This window comes from Nipponia nippon, unplaced genomic scaffold, assembly GCF_047370975.1.
Source record: "Nipponia nippon isolate SJK-2023a ecotype South Korea unplaced genomic scaffold, ASM4737097v1 scaffold_6, whole genome shotgun sequence".
In the NCBI taxonomy this organism is placed as follows: Eukaryota; Metazoa; Chordata; class Aves; order Pelecaniformes; family Threskiornithidae; genus Nipponia; species Nipponia nippon.
The window spans coordinates 68,293,958-68,312,717 of record NW_028262380.1 but is presented as its reverse complement, the minus strand read 5'-3'; the positions used below and the strand labels follow the sequence as shown (position 1 = coordinate 68,312,717).

The window sequence follows — 18,760 nt, the reverse complement described above, 5'->3', positions numbered from 1 at the left end:
GCACATGCCACTCTAAACTGTCCCATTAACCACATAAAATGCAAAGATAGAATTTCATGCAATTTCCTGCACTTAGCACTCATCTAAGTACCTGAAAGTAATTTAACTAGATTGTTTCTTTCCTCTTATCAACTGTGTCATCAAGAGTCAAAGTACAAAGAACGTCACTAATTTACAGTAAGCATTTTGAAAAACTGCATTTTTTAACTGGTTTACAAACAGCAGAAAGACAAGATGCTGTACTTCGCTCATTCCCTTACACAGTAATTAGAAAGCAGTTATAAATATTCAGCATATTGTTTCATACTACTTTGTGAAGAAAGATTAATATACAGGATTATATTTAATAAAAACACATCAGCAAAACTGTTCATCACCAAAAGGAGTGTTTGCCTGTGCACAAATACTGAAGGATTTCTTAAGCGTAGCTCAAGCTATATCCCTTGACAAACTCGCACCATTTCATCTATACCGATACAGTGGAAAAAGGAAAATTTATACAGAAAAGAGAATAAGCTACAGCAGTACACCAGGTAGTCTTATACCAGTACATACAACTTCATACCGGGGAGGGGTGAGAACGGCTTTCTAGCATACAGCCTACAATACTCACATCACTTAGCTACATCAGAGCATTTGTACAGAGATAAGAAAGAAATGGGTACAGCCCACAGCTTAGCAATAGGGTTAATATTAAAGCCTTGGTGAGAAATAGGAAGAAAAGCAATTTTAACAGAAAAAATAAGATATGAAAATTAATAAAATACAAACTGTATGACTCTACCCACAATCACTTCTGCAGGTGAGATGCATGACATTATTGCAAACCTGTATTCAAATCCCATTACATGTCATTTTCAAAGCTCATTTTTCTATTTTTATTTAATACTTTGACAGCTGCAATTTTCAAAGCATAATTTTCTGGAGAACTACGGCATAACATACAATTCCATCTTTGCTATTCCAACTAACAAAACAATTGAACTGATCTCAATAAAACATATTTAAGGGTTTTCTTACTTGTACATAAGAGAAAGGGCACTTATTTCTACTTGTCCAACCCATTCCTGTATTGAAAAGAAAAAAAAAAAGAAAATTAAGTTCAATCAAACACACAATGATTATACTTCCTGATAAGTAGATCAAGAGAAGCAAGAAATCACTGTCAAAAAAAAAAAAAAAAATCACCACTGAGCCTGGAGTTCAGCCGAGACACTTTGATTGTATTTGAAGGTTTTTTGAAATAACAGTAACTATTCCAGTTAGGTTAAGGGGTATTGGGTTAGGTAGTGGGATTTTTTTCACAAAGTAGAAACTGATCCGTGTGAAAACTGAGAACTAAAAACAATCACATAAATGCAGATCTATCCTTAGAGAGTATGATTTTGACAGGCGATAGTGTTTTTATTTTTTTTTCTTTTGTTAAACTTAAATGACCAGCAGTTTAGCTTTTCAAAAATGATTTTTTAAAAAAGTGTCAGATTTATCAAGTGCTTTTAAAAACGTTACTCTCTACCTTCAAAACTGTCTGGTTTTGTGGCCCTTTAGCTATAGATGAACTGGAAAAAGAACCTTGAGGCTTAACTCTCATGCCTAAAACACAGAAAACTTCCATACAAATGTCTTGAGAGAGTCTTGTGAAGTGCTCCAACACAAAGTAGACAGACCACTTCCAAACAGCCAAAATAAACTTGTGACAGTTAGTTCTGTTTCTCATGCAAGCAGCTGTATATCAATACCTGAAGACCAAATATCTGCCCTTTAAAGCTGTTAAACAGTGAAGTGTCAGTAACACCATAACCCAGACTCAAATCACAGAAAAGTAACTTGTTTCTTCCATTACCAGCCTAATCACTGTATTGTGCTCCAGTATGATGTGACTAGATTTTTCTTTTTTTTTTTTTTTAACTTTTTTTTTTCCTTTTTTAAATTCTTACTCAATTATAAATGACTGAAATTAACTTTGGGGCAGGAATTTGTAGCAGTTCAATTTTGTTTAATCATTTTTTAAATTCTCCTTACAATTTTCAAATATAGAATAACTTAATATTAACTTCCCTGATCATGTAAAAAAGCTACTGTATGTTTTATTTTTCAAAAAGATTTTTTTAAACATTAGTAGACATGTATGAAAAAAATTTTCTATACACAGTGCAGTGCTCTAAACCATTCACATTGGCGTAGTTCAGTGCAGAATAAGTTCTACTGGAAAACAGATGGTTTACTATTTAGCATAGCATATAACCTCAGGGATGCTGTAGGTATGGCAGGGCGGGGGAAAAAAAAAAAATCATGCTTTGATTTCTAGGACCAGAAAATTCAATAAAATTTACATACAAGTACTAAAAAAAAAAACTAACAGATTTTGCTATGTTGTACTAGATAGTTCCCTTTTCCCCCGCCTCAGCTTACACAAATTGTTAACTCCCTAAGGTCCTGCTTGACTAACCTGATCTCCTTCTATGACAAGGTGACCCACTTAGTAGATGAGGGAAAGGCTGTGGATATTGGCTGCCTGGACTTTAGTAAAGCCTTTGAAACCATTTCCCACAGCATTCTCCTGGAGAAACTGGCTGCTCATGGCATGGAGAGGCGTACTCTTCGCTGGGTAAGAAACCAGCCAGATGGCCGGGCCCAAAGAGTTGTGGTGAATGGAATTAAATCCAGTTGGCAGCCGGTCATAAGTGGTGTTCCCCAGGGCTCAGTATTGGGGCTGGTTCTTTTTAATATGTTTATCAACGATCTGGACGAGGTGATCGAGTGCACCCTCAGTAAGTTTGCAGATGACACCAAGTTGGGCAGGAGTGTCGATCTGCTGGAGGGTAGGAAGGCCCTACAGAGGAATCTGGACAGGCTGGATCGATGGGCCAAGGCCAACTGTATGAGGTTCAACAAGGCTCAGTGCCAGGTCCTGCACTTGGGTCACAACAACCCTGTGCAACGCTACAGGAGGAGTGGCTGGAGAGCTGCCTGGTGGAAAAGGACCTGGGGGTGCTGGTCAACAGCTGGCTGAATACGAGCCAGCAGTGTGCCCAGGTGGCCAAGACAGCCAACAGCATCCTAGCTTGTATCAGAAACAGTGTGGCCAGCAGGACCAGGGAGGTGATCATCCCCCTGTACTCGGCACTGGTGAGGCTGCACCTTGAATCCTGTGTTCAGTTTTGGGCCCCTCCCTACAAGAAGGACATGGAGCGTGTCCAAAGCTGGTGAAGGGTCTAGAGCACAAGTCTTAGGAGGAGCAGCTGAGGGACCTGGGGTTGTTTAGCCTGAAGAAGAGGAGGCTCAGGGGAGACCTTATCACTCTCTACAACTACCTGAAAGGAGGTTGTAGCGAGGCGGGGCTTGGTCTCTTCTCACAAGTAGCAAGTGATAGGACGAGAGGTTCACGGCCTCAAGTTGCACCAGGAGAGGTTTAGGTTGGATATTAGGAAAAATTTCTTCACTGAAAAGGTCATCAAGCATTGGAACAGGCTGCCCAGGGAAGTGGTTGAGTTATCCCTGGGGTTTATTGATCCGTGGAGGTATTTAAAAGAGGTGTAGGTGTCATGCTTAGGGACGTGGTTTAGTGGTGGACTTGGCAGTGCTAGGTTAACAGTTGTACTTGATGATCTTAAAGGTCTTTTACAACCTAAACAATTCTATGATCCTACGATTCCAAATACTAAAATTAGATTAGGGGGAAAAAAATAATAATTTTCCTTCAAATCAGTATCTTTGTAAAAGCCTGTGGCTACTGTTCATAATATCCCTTACACAAGTAAGCTTGTGTAAGTAAGGGATACATAAGTAGCTGTCTTTTCATCACCTAAACTTTTAGACCTTTACTCAAGGCTGTCTTCAAGTAAAACCTCGCCACGCTATGTTTCTTGGCATTTGCAGAGGCTAGAAACGTTTGGATACAATTTTGAGAATAACAGGTTTAAATCAAGACAAAAAAAATTCCCCAAATCATTTCACAATAGAGAGTACACGCATAAACATATATATTCACATAATTCAAAGACCTTAAGCTCAGTCAAATATTTTTGAGGGAAAAAAAATCCAATTACCCATCAACTTCAACAAAAGTATGGCTTTCTATTATAAATCAAGTTTAACATACCTGTGGATTTTCCAAACATTTTAAATACTCTTCAAATGGCCCCTCTATGAACTGTATTTAAAAAAAATAATAATAATTAGTTATTTTTATTAGCGTAGCATATGGAATCCCCAGTCTATGACCCCCTGTACCAATGGGAATGTACCACTGGAAATTTAAGACTATCCTGCCCTCAAAGAGCTTACAGTCTAAGTATAAAGTGAGGTAGAGATGAGTGAATAAATGGTCAAACATATAGGTTCACATTCCAGAAAATAACCACATAAACAGCTTTTGGAGTGATCACACAATCCAAAACAAAAACAAACAAACAAACAAACAAAACTAAAAGAAATCCAGCAGCCAAACGGGAAATCTGAAAGAAAGCAAAGATGCTGTCAAGTAAATGCTTATGGACAATATATCTTAGGCGTGCACAGCCTCACTGGAGAGAGCATGCGTGGGCTTATTCAACTATCTTGTTAAAAGAAATGGGCAGCAATGGACAATCAGAACTGGGAGTCACATTTCTGTAGTACCCAAGTAGTGATAAGATACAGTATAGGCAAATCATAAAGCACTTTTTCCTCTTTTCTGTACCACTTCAAACAAAATGCTTTTACTTTCAGTGAAAGGATGCAAACAATTGGGCTACACTGTAAGTGCCAGGCTAAGAATGTAATCCTTCAGCTGCACTCCTTAACACACATGAAGAGGCCAAATTCATATTTGTCAAGGCCACAGAAAGATGCTGCAATAATTGAGACATGTTAACTTCAAAGTGTTGGCCAAAGATGCTGGCCAACAGAGAGGCTGTATTTAAAAAAATGCTATTTAGGCATAATCTGCTTGATTTAGTTAAAATAAAGGTCCATAGAGGTCCAAACGAAGCAATTGCCGTTATGAACTTAAGCTACAAGCTGGATGGCCTTTTTACCCGTAGTGCTTAAGAAATGAGGTAATAAGGAAAACTGAGTGGAGTAGTGAGATTAAAAGTTCTGCTTTAGCCATTTTGAACCTGGCTGGGCAGTGTTGTTCATGAGAAGCATCAAGAAGTCTAGCCAAAGTTTTTAATTTAGACAGAAGCAATCAGGCATGAAGTTAAAAGGTGGATCAGTAAAACATGATCATAGACAGTAGTTGTTCTGTGTGTCAAAATTAAATGACCTAAAGATAATGCACAGAGGAAGAAAGGAAGGGCACCAGAAAGTTCTCACAGGAAACAGAAGAGTTAAAAAAGAGAATGAATATAAGACAGCAGCAAAGATAACACTTCAAGAAAGGATGAGGGTGAAAATGAAGATGGTGGTTAGACACAGTCACCTGAAACTTTGGTTATAGCAGTATCAATGGAATGAAAGAGACAGAAATCCAAGCTGAAATGGTTACAATAGACAGAGAGAAGAGGAGCTTCAGTGAGTACCACCAGTACATGTCAATAGAGTGTAACTACTAAGGCGGCAGATGACTAAACAGTTCAACTAAGAGATTACAGAAAGAGGCATTTGTTGTTTGGGTGTTTGCTTTTTTTTTTTTTAAGAGACATAAGTTAACAATGCTGTATTCCAGATGGAAAACACAAAGTATAGTAAGAGATATGGGGAGCAAAGGAGATCAGCAGAGCTGAAGTGAGGTACCTGAGGGAGTAGGAACACTAGGAAACGAGAACTGATATGAAAAACCTCAACCTTGTACATGACACGCCTATTCTGAAAAGTGACAAGAAACTTTTAAAAAAGAGACTTTTCAGAAGGACAGCAAAGATGGATAGAGGAGAGGTCATATCACTTGGATCAAGTCTGAGGAAAAGAAGAACAGTGTGACTGGGAGCTTCGACGAGAGCGACCAAGATAGTAAAACTAGCTAGGGCTGACAAAGCAGTTACCTGGCTGAGAAGATGCCAGAACTGAGGAGGGGAAACAGCACACATTTAGAGTCAAGAAGGGTCATGGTATTTCCAAAAACTACAAAATGCAACAAGAAAAGAGAAGTAGAGGAACAGATATTGGAGTGAGTGGGGTAATTCTGGAAAGAAAGATATTAAAAAATCAGCAGTGAAAAAACAAAATAAAATAAAATAAAGTAAAAAAGAAGGGAGAGAGATCTAAGAGTTGATAAGTCCTTAGATGGACTAGGAAACAAACGGTCCTGGCAAATGGAAATAGTCAAGTCAGAGCTGCATTCTCCCGGAGTGATTCACTGTATTTTATGTCATTCATTCTTGACAACTTCCACATTAACAGTGATCAGTCACACTTGAGCATAGGGCACTCTGTCAGAAATTACAGCAAATACACACACTCTTATTCCTGCTTTCCTTCTCTACCCTATGCCAACATGCATCTAAATCAGCCTTTTTATTTTGGGTCTGGGTAAATTTAGAACAGAAAGAAAGAGATGAATAATAATCCTCTAGTAACAAATGCTTACACATACTCCTGTTTTGGCTATCCTGGAAATTAGTTAAATGGTGTACACACTAGAACACATACAAACAGGAGCACCTTTATTTATTATTGTTCTTTTAAAAGGAAGAAAAAAAGGATTTTGTTATGTTAACACTGACAAGGTTGGCCAAATATAGATCAACATCAAAATATTTTATGTCCATGGCTGATGACAGAGAACTTTGTTACACATATTTAGAAAAAAAACCACAGTGGCAACGCATAATAAATTGTAGACCCTGAAACAAACTTCACTGATCTCATCAGTCAAATCCCTTATATATTGTAAAAGCAATTAAATAGCACAATAAGAACATTCTATGGCCTTTATTAAAACAGGCATTATACTAAAATAAAATCCAGATTTTGGTAGCTCCACTACAGATTATTAAAGTTTAAGAAAGCTTGTTTTGTTTTTTAATGAGCATTAAAAACTCTTCCCACCCCACCTCTCTCCAGCCCAAGCAGTATACAAGTCTTTCTGCAGGCTTACGAAAATGAGTTACTACCACACACGTGCCAATTAATTTAAGGAGCACCCACTTTAAAAAGCATCAATTAGTATATAGCTATGATGAATACTGTCACAAACAGCAGAATACACCTTAGAAAAGTGGAAGGAATAAAGTAACATTTTTTTAAATGCTCACAAAGAAAACAAAAATACTTACTGCTTCAAATTTCTCCCTATTTTTCCGAAGATAGTCTACACAAGCCATCCTAACATCAATATGCCGAGACTGAGAGTGTAACACCTGCAAAGGGAGAAACAGAAGAAAGTGACACTGGTTCTTAGGAGTTTTGATGACTGGTCACAAATAATTAATGACTGTTGTCTAAATACAGGCTTGGAAATACTCTAGTTTTATTTTTAAGAATATTTACAATGCATGTTCATTCAGTAACATCTTTATGCAGGTGAAACCTCAATTACTTAATCAAAAATTAAGTAACTGCAGAATTCACAGATTTACTAAATTCAAATGTTCAATTTTATGAGGATTTACTGAGCAAAAGGAATAGCATTTTTTGTCATTCTTTAACCAACTCCTTTGTAAAGGACTTCAATTAATTGAAGAAGTAAGTTACCACAGGAGTGGATGAGGAAATCAACTACCAACAGGCAATCGTTCAAAAGAAATCCAACCAAATCTAAGAGAGCGCAGGGTTACTTTCTCTCGACTTTAAGAGGTGTAGGTGTGTTGCCCAAATACTGATTTGGAAGCCAGGAATTCAGATCCCAATATGACACCTGCATTCAACCTCCTGTTCAAATCTATGCTGGAAAAATATTACTTTCATCATAGGCTCAGAGTTATCTATAATGCGACTTTGTCTGCATCCTCGTGACAACGTAGGAAAGCTCCAGTCAATTTAAGTTGCAGCCTCTCTTGCAATCCTTACACACTACCCTCAATTGAAAACACTTTCAAATTCAGATCAGTTCAGTTTTTCTGCATGAAGAGTAGAGAGATTAGGCCAAATTTGTGCATAAACACCTACTAACTTTGAATTAAAGGCCTTCCCTTTAAAAAATAAAAATGGGATGTTAAAAATTTAATTAATAGTTGAAAAAAGTTCTATATACGCTGGAATGTGGGAGAAACCTTCTATATATATATTAATTATTACAATTATAATGTTGTTATAATTTATAACATCAGAATGTCAATGTATATTCATTGATTATTCCCTTGAAATAAAAAAACCACTCCAGATCAATAGCGTTTGTTTGTCTGAACTTGTAAATTCAGTGGGGAAAAGTAATTTAAAAAAAAAGTGAACTGTGTATAATTAGCACAGGAATCTGGGCTCCCACAATCAGAAGCACCAGAGCTCCCACTGCTGTTTGTTTGTATTTAAGACAAGATGACGCTGTCACTTTTTCCCTTTAACAGTAACACTGAAATGGGGGAGGGGAATTCAACAGGAAGAACTGAAAAGAAATTCTCTAATTTTATAGTAAACTAATTAACAAAACTACAAACAAGGTTTTTCAGCTCTTTCCACTAAATTCCATTTCCTAAGTAGTCTCACACAAAGCAGCTGTACCCAAATGTTGAAATCTTACACTGAAAAAAGCTCTGAGGAGGCAACGGAAGGTCAAAACAGGTAACAATTTCTCGATGACAGACGGCGGCTCTACACACAGAACTTCTCTCACCTCACAAGATAGAAGTTATTTTTTTCCCTGGCACGCGACTGTGTAACCTTAACCTATACTCGTCTGCATTTTAACACTAATTATCACCCACTAATGAGATCCACTTCTCATGCTTTCATGCGAAGTAGCTTTGTTTATGTAAGCAGTTACCTGCTCGGCCACAGCCCTGAAAAGACAAGATCCATCCTTGGCAACTCTCTTTCTGTACAAGCCCTGAGATCGCAAATAGCAGTCCATAGAAGCGTCCCCAGGGGCGTCCACGCCGCTGCCTTGATGACTCTGCTCCCCGCCGTCGGGTTTGCACGCCGCCTCCATGTTTACCGCTTCACGCTGTGGAGAATCGCTGCACCTCTCCTAGCCCCACATGGCAAGGTAAACCCACCGAGCAGCTCTAGGGCCGGGTAAAGGAAGCAGCAGCAGGTGGGAGAGGAGAGCGCTGGCCCCTCCGCACTCGAGGTAGCGGCGGCAATCAGAAAAGCAGCTGGTCTCACGTTATCAACTTGCATGTAGGAATCGCGGAGAGAAACTGCAAAGTTTTACGCCGCGCTGTGGACTTCCAGCTCCATAAAAACCGTCGCTTCTAGGCTTCTCGAGAGGGCCGGGCGGCAGCTCCTGGACAGGGCTCCGGCGGGGTCCCGATCCCACTTCTCCCTCGGGGCGGCGATTCCCGGCGGCTCCCGCAGCCGGCCTGCCGGGCGGAAAACAAAAGAGAAAAGACATGTGCTACCGCCGCCGGGGAGAGGAGGGGAGGGGAAAAAGAAAAAAAAAAAAAGAAAAAAAAAAAAAAAAAGGCAGCGTAACCTGGCGTTTATTTTCACTTTCAGCCCGGGCGCTGCTGGGAGCAGTAGTCCCGGAGGAGGAGGAGGAGGAAGAAGCGGGAGCCGGGCGGACGCAGCACCCGGGGCCGGAGCGGGGGGGGGGGGGCGACACCCGCCGCGCCCCGCTTTCAGGGTGGCCAGGGCTTGGCTGTTAGCCCTGCACCGACTCAGGCTCGTTTCATCCCGTAACAGCTTTTTAGCTTTATAACTAACACCGGGATGCCTGACCCCAAATCCATAGGTATGTGGGGTGTTTGGTTTTGGTTTGTTTTGGGGTCCCCCCCAACACGTTAGATTGTAATATTATTTTTGAAATCCATCCACCTGCAGGAAAGAGGATGGAAATAAAACTGGGATAGTAAATGGAGGCTTAATTAAAAAGGGATTAAAAAAAGCCATAGCCATTCAATACTTCTAATACACTACTTTTTCTGTATACCACTCTTAGAGGTAAGAAACAGCAAACCTTTTTATTACAATTGCAGGACTAAATTTTGCTGGCATTGTAAACAGGCTTTAGAAGATTTTGGTGCACAAAATGTGACAAGAAAGGAAGCTTTCTAAACTTGTAAGGCTTTTTTTTTTTTTTTTTTTTACCATGGTTGTGCAACCTATCTAGGAGGGAGAGCTACAAAAGCTCTCAGTAGCCCTAGCGCTAAATAAAATGCTACCAGTTACTTCTTAGCTTAAATGAACAAATTTAGATGCAAGAAAGAGAGGCAAAGACAGAAGGAACGAAAACCCTGATTTTTACTTTCAGCCAACAGGAATAAGACCAGGGAGGGCTGTGACTTGAGCCGAGACCTGTATATAATACTAACTGATTGAATAAGCAGAAGTTACCAGCCAGGCTGAGTCAGGAGAAAGTGCTCTAGCCAGAAAGGAGTTGGTCTACTGCACACAAAAGCAAATTCCTGGGGAACTCTGTAGACAAGGAGAATAGAAACTGAGAGAAGTGAAAGTAAAGCCCTGACGCATCTGAACCTCCCCGACACAGAGCTGGTTAGGCAGCATGGGGATGTTTGAGACAAGGAGCGCAAGGTAAAAATACAAGCAAGGGGCTGGAGGGAAAGCTCAAACTTCTCACCAGAGGATTGGAAAGGTCATCTATCAAGACTGAACTATAAACAGTTGCTGCAACTGAGTCAGCTACCATATTCACTGAAGAAACTCAGACTAGCAGAGTCCTGCATCTGAGAGGTGCTTCTATAGATAAAAGTGATTTGACAAGATGCTTTTGAGACCTATCAAACTAGTGTCCAGTTACAAAGTTTCTCAGGAATATTCAGTTTTTCCTCACCCTATTTGTCCCGGTTAGAGACAGAACTATCCTCTAACATGTTCATAAATCTGTCTTCCCACATATTTGAGCCTTTTGTCATTGTGATTCTAAAGGCCGGTTAGGGGAAGGGCAAATGCCTTTCATCACATCTGTTAGACTCAAGAATGCCTGTACACACGAGGTCATCCAGTATGTGACAGAATGTAAATGTAGTTCTGATAAGTGAATACACTGAGAAAATTAAAGAATTAAAATCATATCGTTGTCAGTTTCCTAAAAGCCTGCTCTTTTTGCAACTAACTCCTGAAGCTCATCAAGCAATGGTGGCCCACAGATTTTTTTTTTTTCCAAGTACTGCTATACAAGAAGCAATCCATTCCTAAAAAGGTCAAGTACTCGTTGAAGACATCTAGCCTGTACACGCACAGTTTCTAAAGCATAAAGAGAAATGCATCCACTGGAAAACATCTGAAATACCTCAACATTAAAAGAAATGCTCCATCAAGATAAGGATGTCCAAATTATAACTCATGAGTTATTACCACATGTTCTACTTAGCAAGTAGCTTTATTAGCACTTTCAACCAGCACTTCTACCACAAGCAGCAGCTCCAGCCACTAGTTCCTCCTCTGCACCAACCCCTACTGCTCACAAGTGCTTCTGCTGCCCATATACTGAAACAGCTCAGGAAGCTGACTCAAGCTAAAAAAAAAAAAAAAAAAACCAAAAAAAAACCCCAGCAAAACAAAAAAACTTTATTTTTAAACTAAGATTAGTTTTGTGATTCAGTTCACGGCCTGCATGTGCCAAGACCTGGGCCAGCAAAGGGGAGGGCGGGCAGCCGCTGGGGGTGGGGGGCTGCCTTTACTCATCAAACTGCAACCTCGGAGAGAGGAGAGCAGTTTTCGCCCAGCTTCACGCCCGCTCGTTCCCGCTTCAGCCAGCGACGGTTCACCAGAATCCTCCTCCCAGTCCGCCAAGCCTGGCCTGGGCGACTCGGCACAGGCCTGGGACAGGCAGCCGGGCAGGGGCGGCCCCTCGGCCTGCAGCCCGGCGGCCTTCCGGAGCAGGAGCAGACCCACGAGGGCCCCGCCTGCTCGGCGGCCCTCCCTGGGCGAGCACAGGAGCCGCCGGGGCTGCGGGGCCGCACTCCCCGCCCGGAGGGGCCGCGGCGCGGCGGGGCCCGCGCCCTTCCCCCACCCGCTGACTGGCACTTACCGGCGGAGGGGCGGGCGGCCACCCTCCTCCTCCTCTCCTCCCCCCGGGCAACGGCTGCAGTGGCGGCGGCAGCGGCGCCGCCCCCTCCTCGCCTCGCCGCGGCCCCAGCGGCGGCGCAGGCAGTTCAATCTCCCGCGGCGGCCGCCCTGTTCGCGTCGCTCCCCGATGATGCGGCCGCTGCCAGCCCCGTCCCGGTCTCGGCCTCCCGCCTCGCCGCCTCTCATCACTCTTCGCCGCACGCGCGAGCGAGTGCGCGCGCCCGCCCGCACCGCTCCCCCTCCGCTCGCTGTTGGTTTGTCCCACCGGCCGCATCTGTGCGGGCTGCTGCGGATCGTACCATTTGCCGCACAGGGGAGGAAGGAGGCGGCCGGAGAGAATGCCCAGGTGTTGGAGGAGGGAGCGGCGTTTAGCGCCGGGCTGCTCCTCTGGGATTCGTCTCTGGGCGGCTTTAAGGATCCGGATGGTGCCGGGGCGAGCGGCAGTCGCCTCATGTCCCCACCCGCGGGAGGCACGCAGTGGTACAGCCCAGGGAGCGCTTGCCCCCCCTCCCCCCCCCCCAGCCGGTCCCAGTGCTCGGGTCCGCCGCCGCGAAGGGCGGGAAGGGGGCCGCCGGCCTGTCCGCCCTCACACCCGCGGGCTGAGGGCACCGCTCCCTGCAGCAGTTTAGCCTAGTTGTGAGCCCCTCCGACTGTGGGACACCACGGGAAACGTTTTTAAGATGTTTTCTGACAGGTAATTTTTTTAATGAGTTAAAGGAAGAACAGGTGTGGGACAGGAGAGGGGGGAGCCGGCAATCCCAGCCTCGCTGCCTAAAGGAAAAATTGTTAAACTGTGCCCTCGGTATGGGTGTGCAGTTACAGTAAGAGCGCATAGGAATGCTATAACAGGCGTGAAGAAATACGTAAAATGTCTGCAGATTAGTAGTGGGAAGGTTGTGAGAAGAGTAAGCAAGTGTGTAGCAAATTCAAATTTGATATCCCTCCCCCGATAAAATGCTTATTCAGGCGAGGAACTCGTCACTCAAACACATGATCTAAGCCAAAGTGTTTAGGGGGAATTCAATAAATAAATAAATAAATAAATAAATAAATATGTGCTTCAAGCTAGCTAGCATAAGTATTAATAGTGGTGATAAAGCCCGATGCTTAAGGGAACACGGTAAAAAACAAGAAATCTTTTTAGGTTGTCTATTTGCTTAGTAGTCCACTATGAGATTTTTGTCTTTGTTTGAAATGACCATTTTTGGTTGAAATAGAATATGAGGTTATATAAACCGTTAGGCTTACCTGGTAAGGCGCAATTCAGTCTACCTTTTCTGTGCACGTTAAATAGAAGTTAGCATGTGAACAGTACTTTGGAAGACAGTAGGCTAAAAACCAATCCAGTGTAACTGATTTATCCCTCTCTGGTCTTAGGTTTCCAAAGTTACAGAGCAGTACACGTTTAAGCTGGTAGTGCCTTCGTGTGCCTGCGTTTGTGCCGGACAGTGAATCACGCTGAGAAAACCGACCTGGCTGACAGCCAAGTGTTGCCCTGCAATATTTTTCAGTGAGATCAGGTCTTCAAACCATTTTGTTGTGCACTTGCTGCACAAACACCGGCATATGAAAGGGAGAGGGTGAGAAAGAGAAAATAGATGAAGACGAGATGACAGGTTTTGGTTCTGGTGTAGCACCAGGCCAGATCCTTGTCAAACTTCAACCTGAGAGACCAAGAATGTTGGAGTTAGAGTTGTCCCAAACCCCTTGTACCAAATCTGAACAGCCTGTTCAAAGTTTTAGTTTAACCCTTCCATGGTAAAACTGGTTCCCCATCAGATGTGTGCATTCTGACAAGTCACGATTACTTGGTTTTGGACTCTTTTGTGAATGTTAAGAATTTCTTATCCAGGTTGTGTTCATACTGATATCTACAAAACAGTTGTGCCCCTCATGCAGAAGCTTTAAAAAATACATATACAAAATAATTGAACAGTAAGAAAGAGATTCTATTACCTGTTGAAAGGAAAAAATACACTTTTCCTGACATCAAAGGTAGCATAAATAGGTCAGTGCAACATTTAATTGAGTCGGTAGGAAGATTTCTATTGCCATTAGTCGGTGATAGGTCAGGCTTAAATATAGAAGGATAAGAGTATCTTCAACATAAACCATTTTATTTATGGATCTCTGTATGTAGACAAACTTGGTTTTAATTCTGCTGATGAAGAATAGGCCTGGATTTCATGTCTGTCTTGCAGAACAGCAGTGCAATCATAGCAGAATATAGTAATGGTTGCATTACTCCTGCGTACTATTTATAGCTAACTGCATCTTTGTGCTCTATGCACGAGTCAAAGATCATACACTCCCAGTATTGTATACCTTCATTACATCTCAAGGAACTACAGAAATGCAGTCTACTTCAGTTTGAAATTATTATTCTTCAAAAATGTAGTAATCATAACATTTTGCCTTCTGGAGAGTTTTGGTCAAGGCTAGAACCCCAGCCTGATATTTTAACTGCTTTACTTCCATGCGGATTTAATACCACATCCAATTTGAGGTGCTTAACATTCAGGTGGGCAGTACCTAAAAAATGATGGGCTGATGGCACAGTCAGCAGCTTAATATCTCAGCACGATAGAGCAAGCAACAGAAGGGTTAGTTTGAGTTTGTGAAATGAATTCCTGTGAAAGCAACTAATTAACACTGTCCCACATAGAATGAAAAAGACAGGATAGAAGGCCTGCATGTGACATGATGGTCACATTTCTTAGTTCTCTACTAGAAATATTTCTGATGCTGCTGTAGGAGGTATATTCTGAGATTCTGGCCAGAATATCCCATTGCAGTCTCTAATCTGGGGAAGAAAATTTTCCTTGGTTGGATTTTTTTAGATAAATGGATACCATTCAGTGCAACAGAAATGATAAAAAGCACATTGTGGTAAAAGCTGTTCCATCTACCCTTGAGGAACACTTCTTCATAAAATGTCTTGAAGATGGTGGTCTGAAGTCATAGGTTTCTGTAGTCAACAAATATTGAGAGGTGAGGCAAGAAAAGTAATTTTAAAAGTTTTGGAAGTCATGAACGGTTGGATTCTAAGCATAGCTCATCTTGGAGCAGCAGAAATACTGAATCCTGGTATCCCACGGTTTTGTGTCTCCTGTCTTTACCTCACCTATACCCCGTCCTGCCACAACAATAGCACGAGCTTCCTGCCATGTTCCCTTATTTCTAGATGCCATGCACATTGCTCTGGCACCCCATTAGACTTTTAGCTCTCTGACATGCCCTGTAATACGTTCTTCTTCCCTCTGTGCTCCCAAAGTGCTAGCTGAACAAGAGGTAGCAGGTGTCATGCCTGATTCTGAAATACGCTGTGGTTCTGTGCTGGGGGGCTTGACGTGTGCTCATTATCCAGCCAGGAGGCCAAACAGGACAGGTAACTTCAGTGTTCAACAGCAACAGTAATTTGGGTCTTTCTCCTTGATTCAGATATTGATTTTCACGATACTTACAGAATCTTACCATCACAGAGACTTCTGTTCCTCTGTCATATTGATTCACAGTTTGCAGATTGATTCCAAACATGTATGAGAGAGAAGAAACCAACAGATAATCAAGCAGACAGTATAAATGATCCTTTTTTTTCCTTTTTTTTTTTCCTTTTTTTTTTTTCAAACTAGGGTAAAAGTGGTAGTCTTTAACATTAAAGACAAATGAAGGGTTTGTCTTTATGAGTTTATAATGCCTTTCACAGTCAGGTTTGGACTCCAAAGTCAGAAGATGTAAGTCTATCTGTAAACCTTCAATTAATTCAAAGCCACATTTGTTACCTGAGGTATTGGGTGAGCAAAAGAGAACAGAAGACCACAGGGAGAAGTTTGTGAAGTAGTTGGTACCTACACAGAGAAACATTACATGCATTAGTATAGGATTCTAGTATAGCTATGGAGTTAGATGAGGGGTCTGGAGTGCTGTGTGATATCGAAGTATGCTCTGAGGCCAGGAAAACTGATATGAAGCAAGATGGCAGAGCCATATCCATTTAAAAGAATGTCTTTAGTTGTATAAAGATAAAACATGACTAATTGGGTTCAAATTGGTGTAGGATATTACTGTAGGTAATGTGAACAGTTACACTGAACCAAAAAGTGTACTCTTTCCCCAGTTTTTTTATACTAACATAGACTTGTATTGGGTTTGCATGGCAAGGTTTTGGTAGTGGGGGGGGCTACAGGGGTAACTTCTGTGAGAAGCTGCTAGAAGCTTCACCTATGTCTGACAGAGCCAATGCCAGCCGGCTCCAAGATGGACCCGCCGCTGGCCAAGGCCGAGCCCATCAGCGACAGTGGTAGTGCCTCTGGGATAACATACTTAAGAAGGGGGAAAAAAACAGCGCAACGGCAGCCAGAGAGAGGAGTGAGAATATGTGAGAGAAGCAGCTCTGCAGACACTGAGGTCAGTGAAGAAGGAGGGGGAGGAGGTACTCCAGGCGCCGGAGCAGAGAATCCCCTGCAGCCCGTGGTGAAGACCGTGATGGTGAAGCAGGCTGTCCCCCTGCAGCCCATGGAGGTCCACGGTGGAGCAGAGATCCACCTGCAGCCCGTGGAGGACCCCACACCAGAGCAGGGGGATGCCCAAAGGAGGCTGTGACCCCATGGGAAGCCCAGGCTGGAGCAGGCTCCTGGCAGGACCTGTGGACCCATGGAGAGAGGAGCCCATGCCAGAGCAGGTTTGCTGGCAGGACTCGTGACCCCGCGGGGGCCCCAGGCTGGAGCAGTCTGTTCCTGAAGGACTGCAGCCCGTGGAAGGGACCTACGCTGGAGCAGTTCGTGAAGAACTGCAGCCCGTGGGAAGGACTTACATTGGAGAAGTTCGTGGGGGATTGTCTTCCGTGGGAGGGACCCCACGCTGGAGCAAGGGAAGAGTGTGAGGAGTCCTCCCCTGAGGAGGAAGGAGTGGCAGAGACAACGTGTGATGAACTGACCGCAACCCGCATTCCCCATTCCCCGTTCCCATGTGCTGCTGGAGGGGAGGAGGCAGAGAAATCAGGAATGAAGTTAAGCCTGGGAAGAAGGGGGGGGGGGGGTGTTTAAGATTTGGTTTTGTTTCTCATTATCCTCCTCTGATTTGATTGGTAATAAACTAATTTTTCCCCAAGTCGAGTCTGTTTTGCCTGTGACGGTAATTGGTGAATGATCTGTCTCTGTCTTGACCCATGAGCCTTTTGTTATATTTCCTCTGCCCTGTCCAGCTCAGGAGGGGAGTGATAGAGCGGCTTGGCTTGGTGGGCACCTGACATCCAGCCATCTTACAAAGAAAGAGTCCCACCTTTTCCCCAGGCTTGTTCCAGCTCTCTTCTCTTGTGCCTAGACTGTCCTTCATAAAAAGTAATTTGGTGTTGTTTTCAACAAATTTGTTTCATCTGGATCAGGGAACTGATGCAGCTGACTGCTTGGCTTCAAGTACGTTGATGTCAGTAAAAGGTGGACAGGGGAGTCCATGATATGGGTTAGGAAGTGAAGGGACACAACCCTGTTTGCAGAAGTAAATGTGTGACTGCAGCTAGAAAAAGTGAGGACTCTGGCAGCAGTATTTTGTTTCAAAGCAGAAAAAAATATTTTCTGTAACTCAGAATAAGTAAACAGTAGCATATGTTAGAGGAGTGGTTTAAATCAGGCATCATGAAAATGAATCAAATCAGTGAACAGGAAACTTTGATTTAAATGATTGCTTATAATCTTAAATTACAGTTGTATTTTTTCTTAAAGACTGATTTTTCACTTATTGGTAACCATTAAAATGCGCTGATTATAGTCTTTATGCATAATTTAGCATTTCTTTTTGCTAACAAAGAGGGCATGCTATATCTACATACATCTGAGACATTTCAGACTTGAACATAACATTTATATGGATTCTTAATTTTTACATACATTTTACTATTTTAGAAGATTAGGACTGTTTCATTTCTTCTTTTACTAGATAATTATTACGCTTTTATTTGTGATTCATATTAAACTCCTAGTGGATAAATACGGGAATAGAAAGAAAATCATGGGAAAAAAATTCTTTATAGTTGCTTTTAGTTAAATAAGATCACTATAAATGTATTTGAACCTTCTTCTTAAGAAGATTATCTAAGTATGTTTTGCATTGAAAAAGGTTTTATTAAAAAAAGGGAAGTATACTTGTAGGAAGAGAATTTAATTGGTTTGATCACTCAGTCTTTCAAGTGTGTAGAACTAGTAGAGATCATCCTGTCCTTTCCATCTGTTTTTTATTTATGGATGGAAATAATGAAAAAAAACCAGCTGGGATAAGATGCTTGTCAAAAACTGGTTTAACACTTCAGCAAACCAAGATTAATCATTCAGCAGCTTGACTTTCCTTATAGCTTGAACAGAATGTCCATACTGCCTAATAATACTACTTTTGTAGTATTTGTTTTATAAAGCAAGCATATTTAAAATTAAATCAACCAACCTGATTGCTTTTATTATTATTTTATTTTAGAGACCCGGAGAAGTTACCAGGGAAGAACAATTTTTTAGTATTACACTTAAATCGAGCACAAAGTCAGGATCCTCTAGAAATCAGGTACTTTTCTTCATGTTTAAGAAGGCTGTACATGATTGGAGGAGCTTATCTTTTAGCAAAGATAGAAAAAATATCATTCAAATATATAAATCTCTAATATTGCTGCAAAATATTCATTCTTTGACTTCTGATGTGTTTTGAAATGAGCAGCAGTTCATACTAC

The 18,760-nt window shown here is 42.0% G+C and overlaps 1 protein-coding gene across 10 annotated transcripts in view; it reads right to left on the bottom strand.

Moving 5' to 3' along the window:
- OTUD4 (OTU deubiquitinase 4) overlaps positions 1 to 12,280 on the bottom strand; it is a 36,084-nt gene extending 23,804 nt beyond the window's left edge. For 9 of the 10 annotated variants that reach the window (XM_087737113.1, XM_087737115.1, XM_087737119.1 and 6 more), the window contains exons 1-5: positions 12,011 to 12,262; positions 8,843 to 9,380; positions 7,200 to 7,283; positions 4,103 to 4,153; positions 1,021 to 1,067 (exon numbers count right to left, since the gene is read on the bottom strand). In XM_087737113.1, coding sequence (XP_087593239.1) covers positions 1,021 to 1,067; positions 4,103 to 4,153; positions 7,200 to 7,283; positions 8,843 to 9,007 — 347 coding nt within the window. In that variant the 5' untranslated portion in view covers positions 9,008 to 9,380; positions 12,011 to 12,262. Of the gene's footprint in view, positions 1 to 1,020; positions 1,068 to 4,102; positions 4,154 to 7,199; positions 7,284 to 8,842; positions 9,381 to 12,010 lie in introns of all 10 variants that reach the window. The other variant, XM_087737117.1, reaches the window with a different exon arrangement.
- Between the last annotated feature and the right edge of the window lie 6,480 nt (positions 12,281 to 18,760).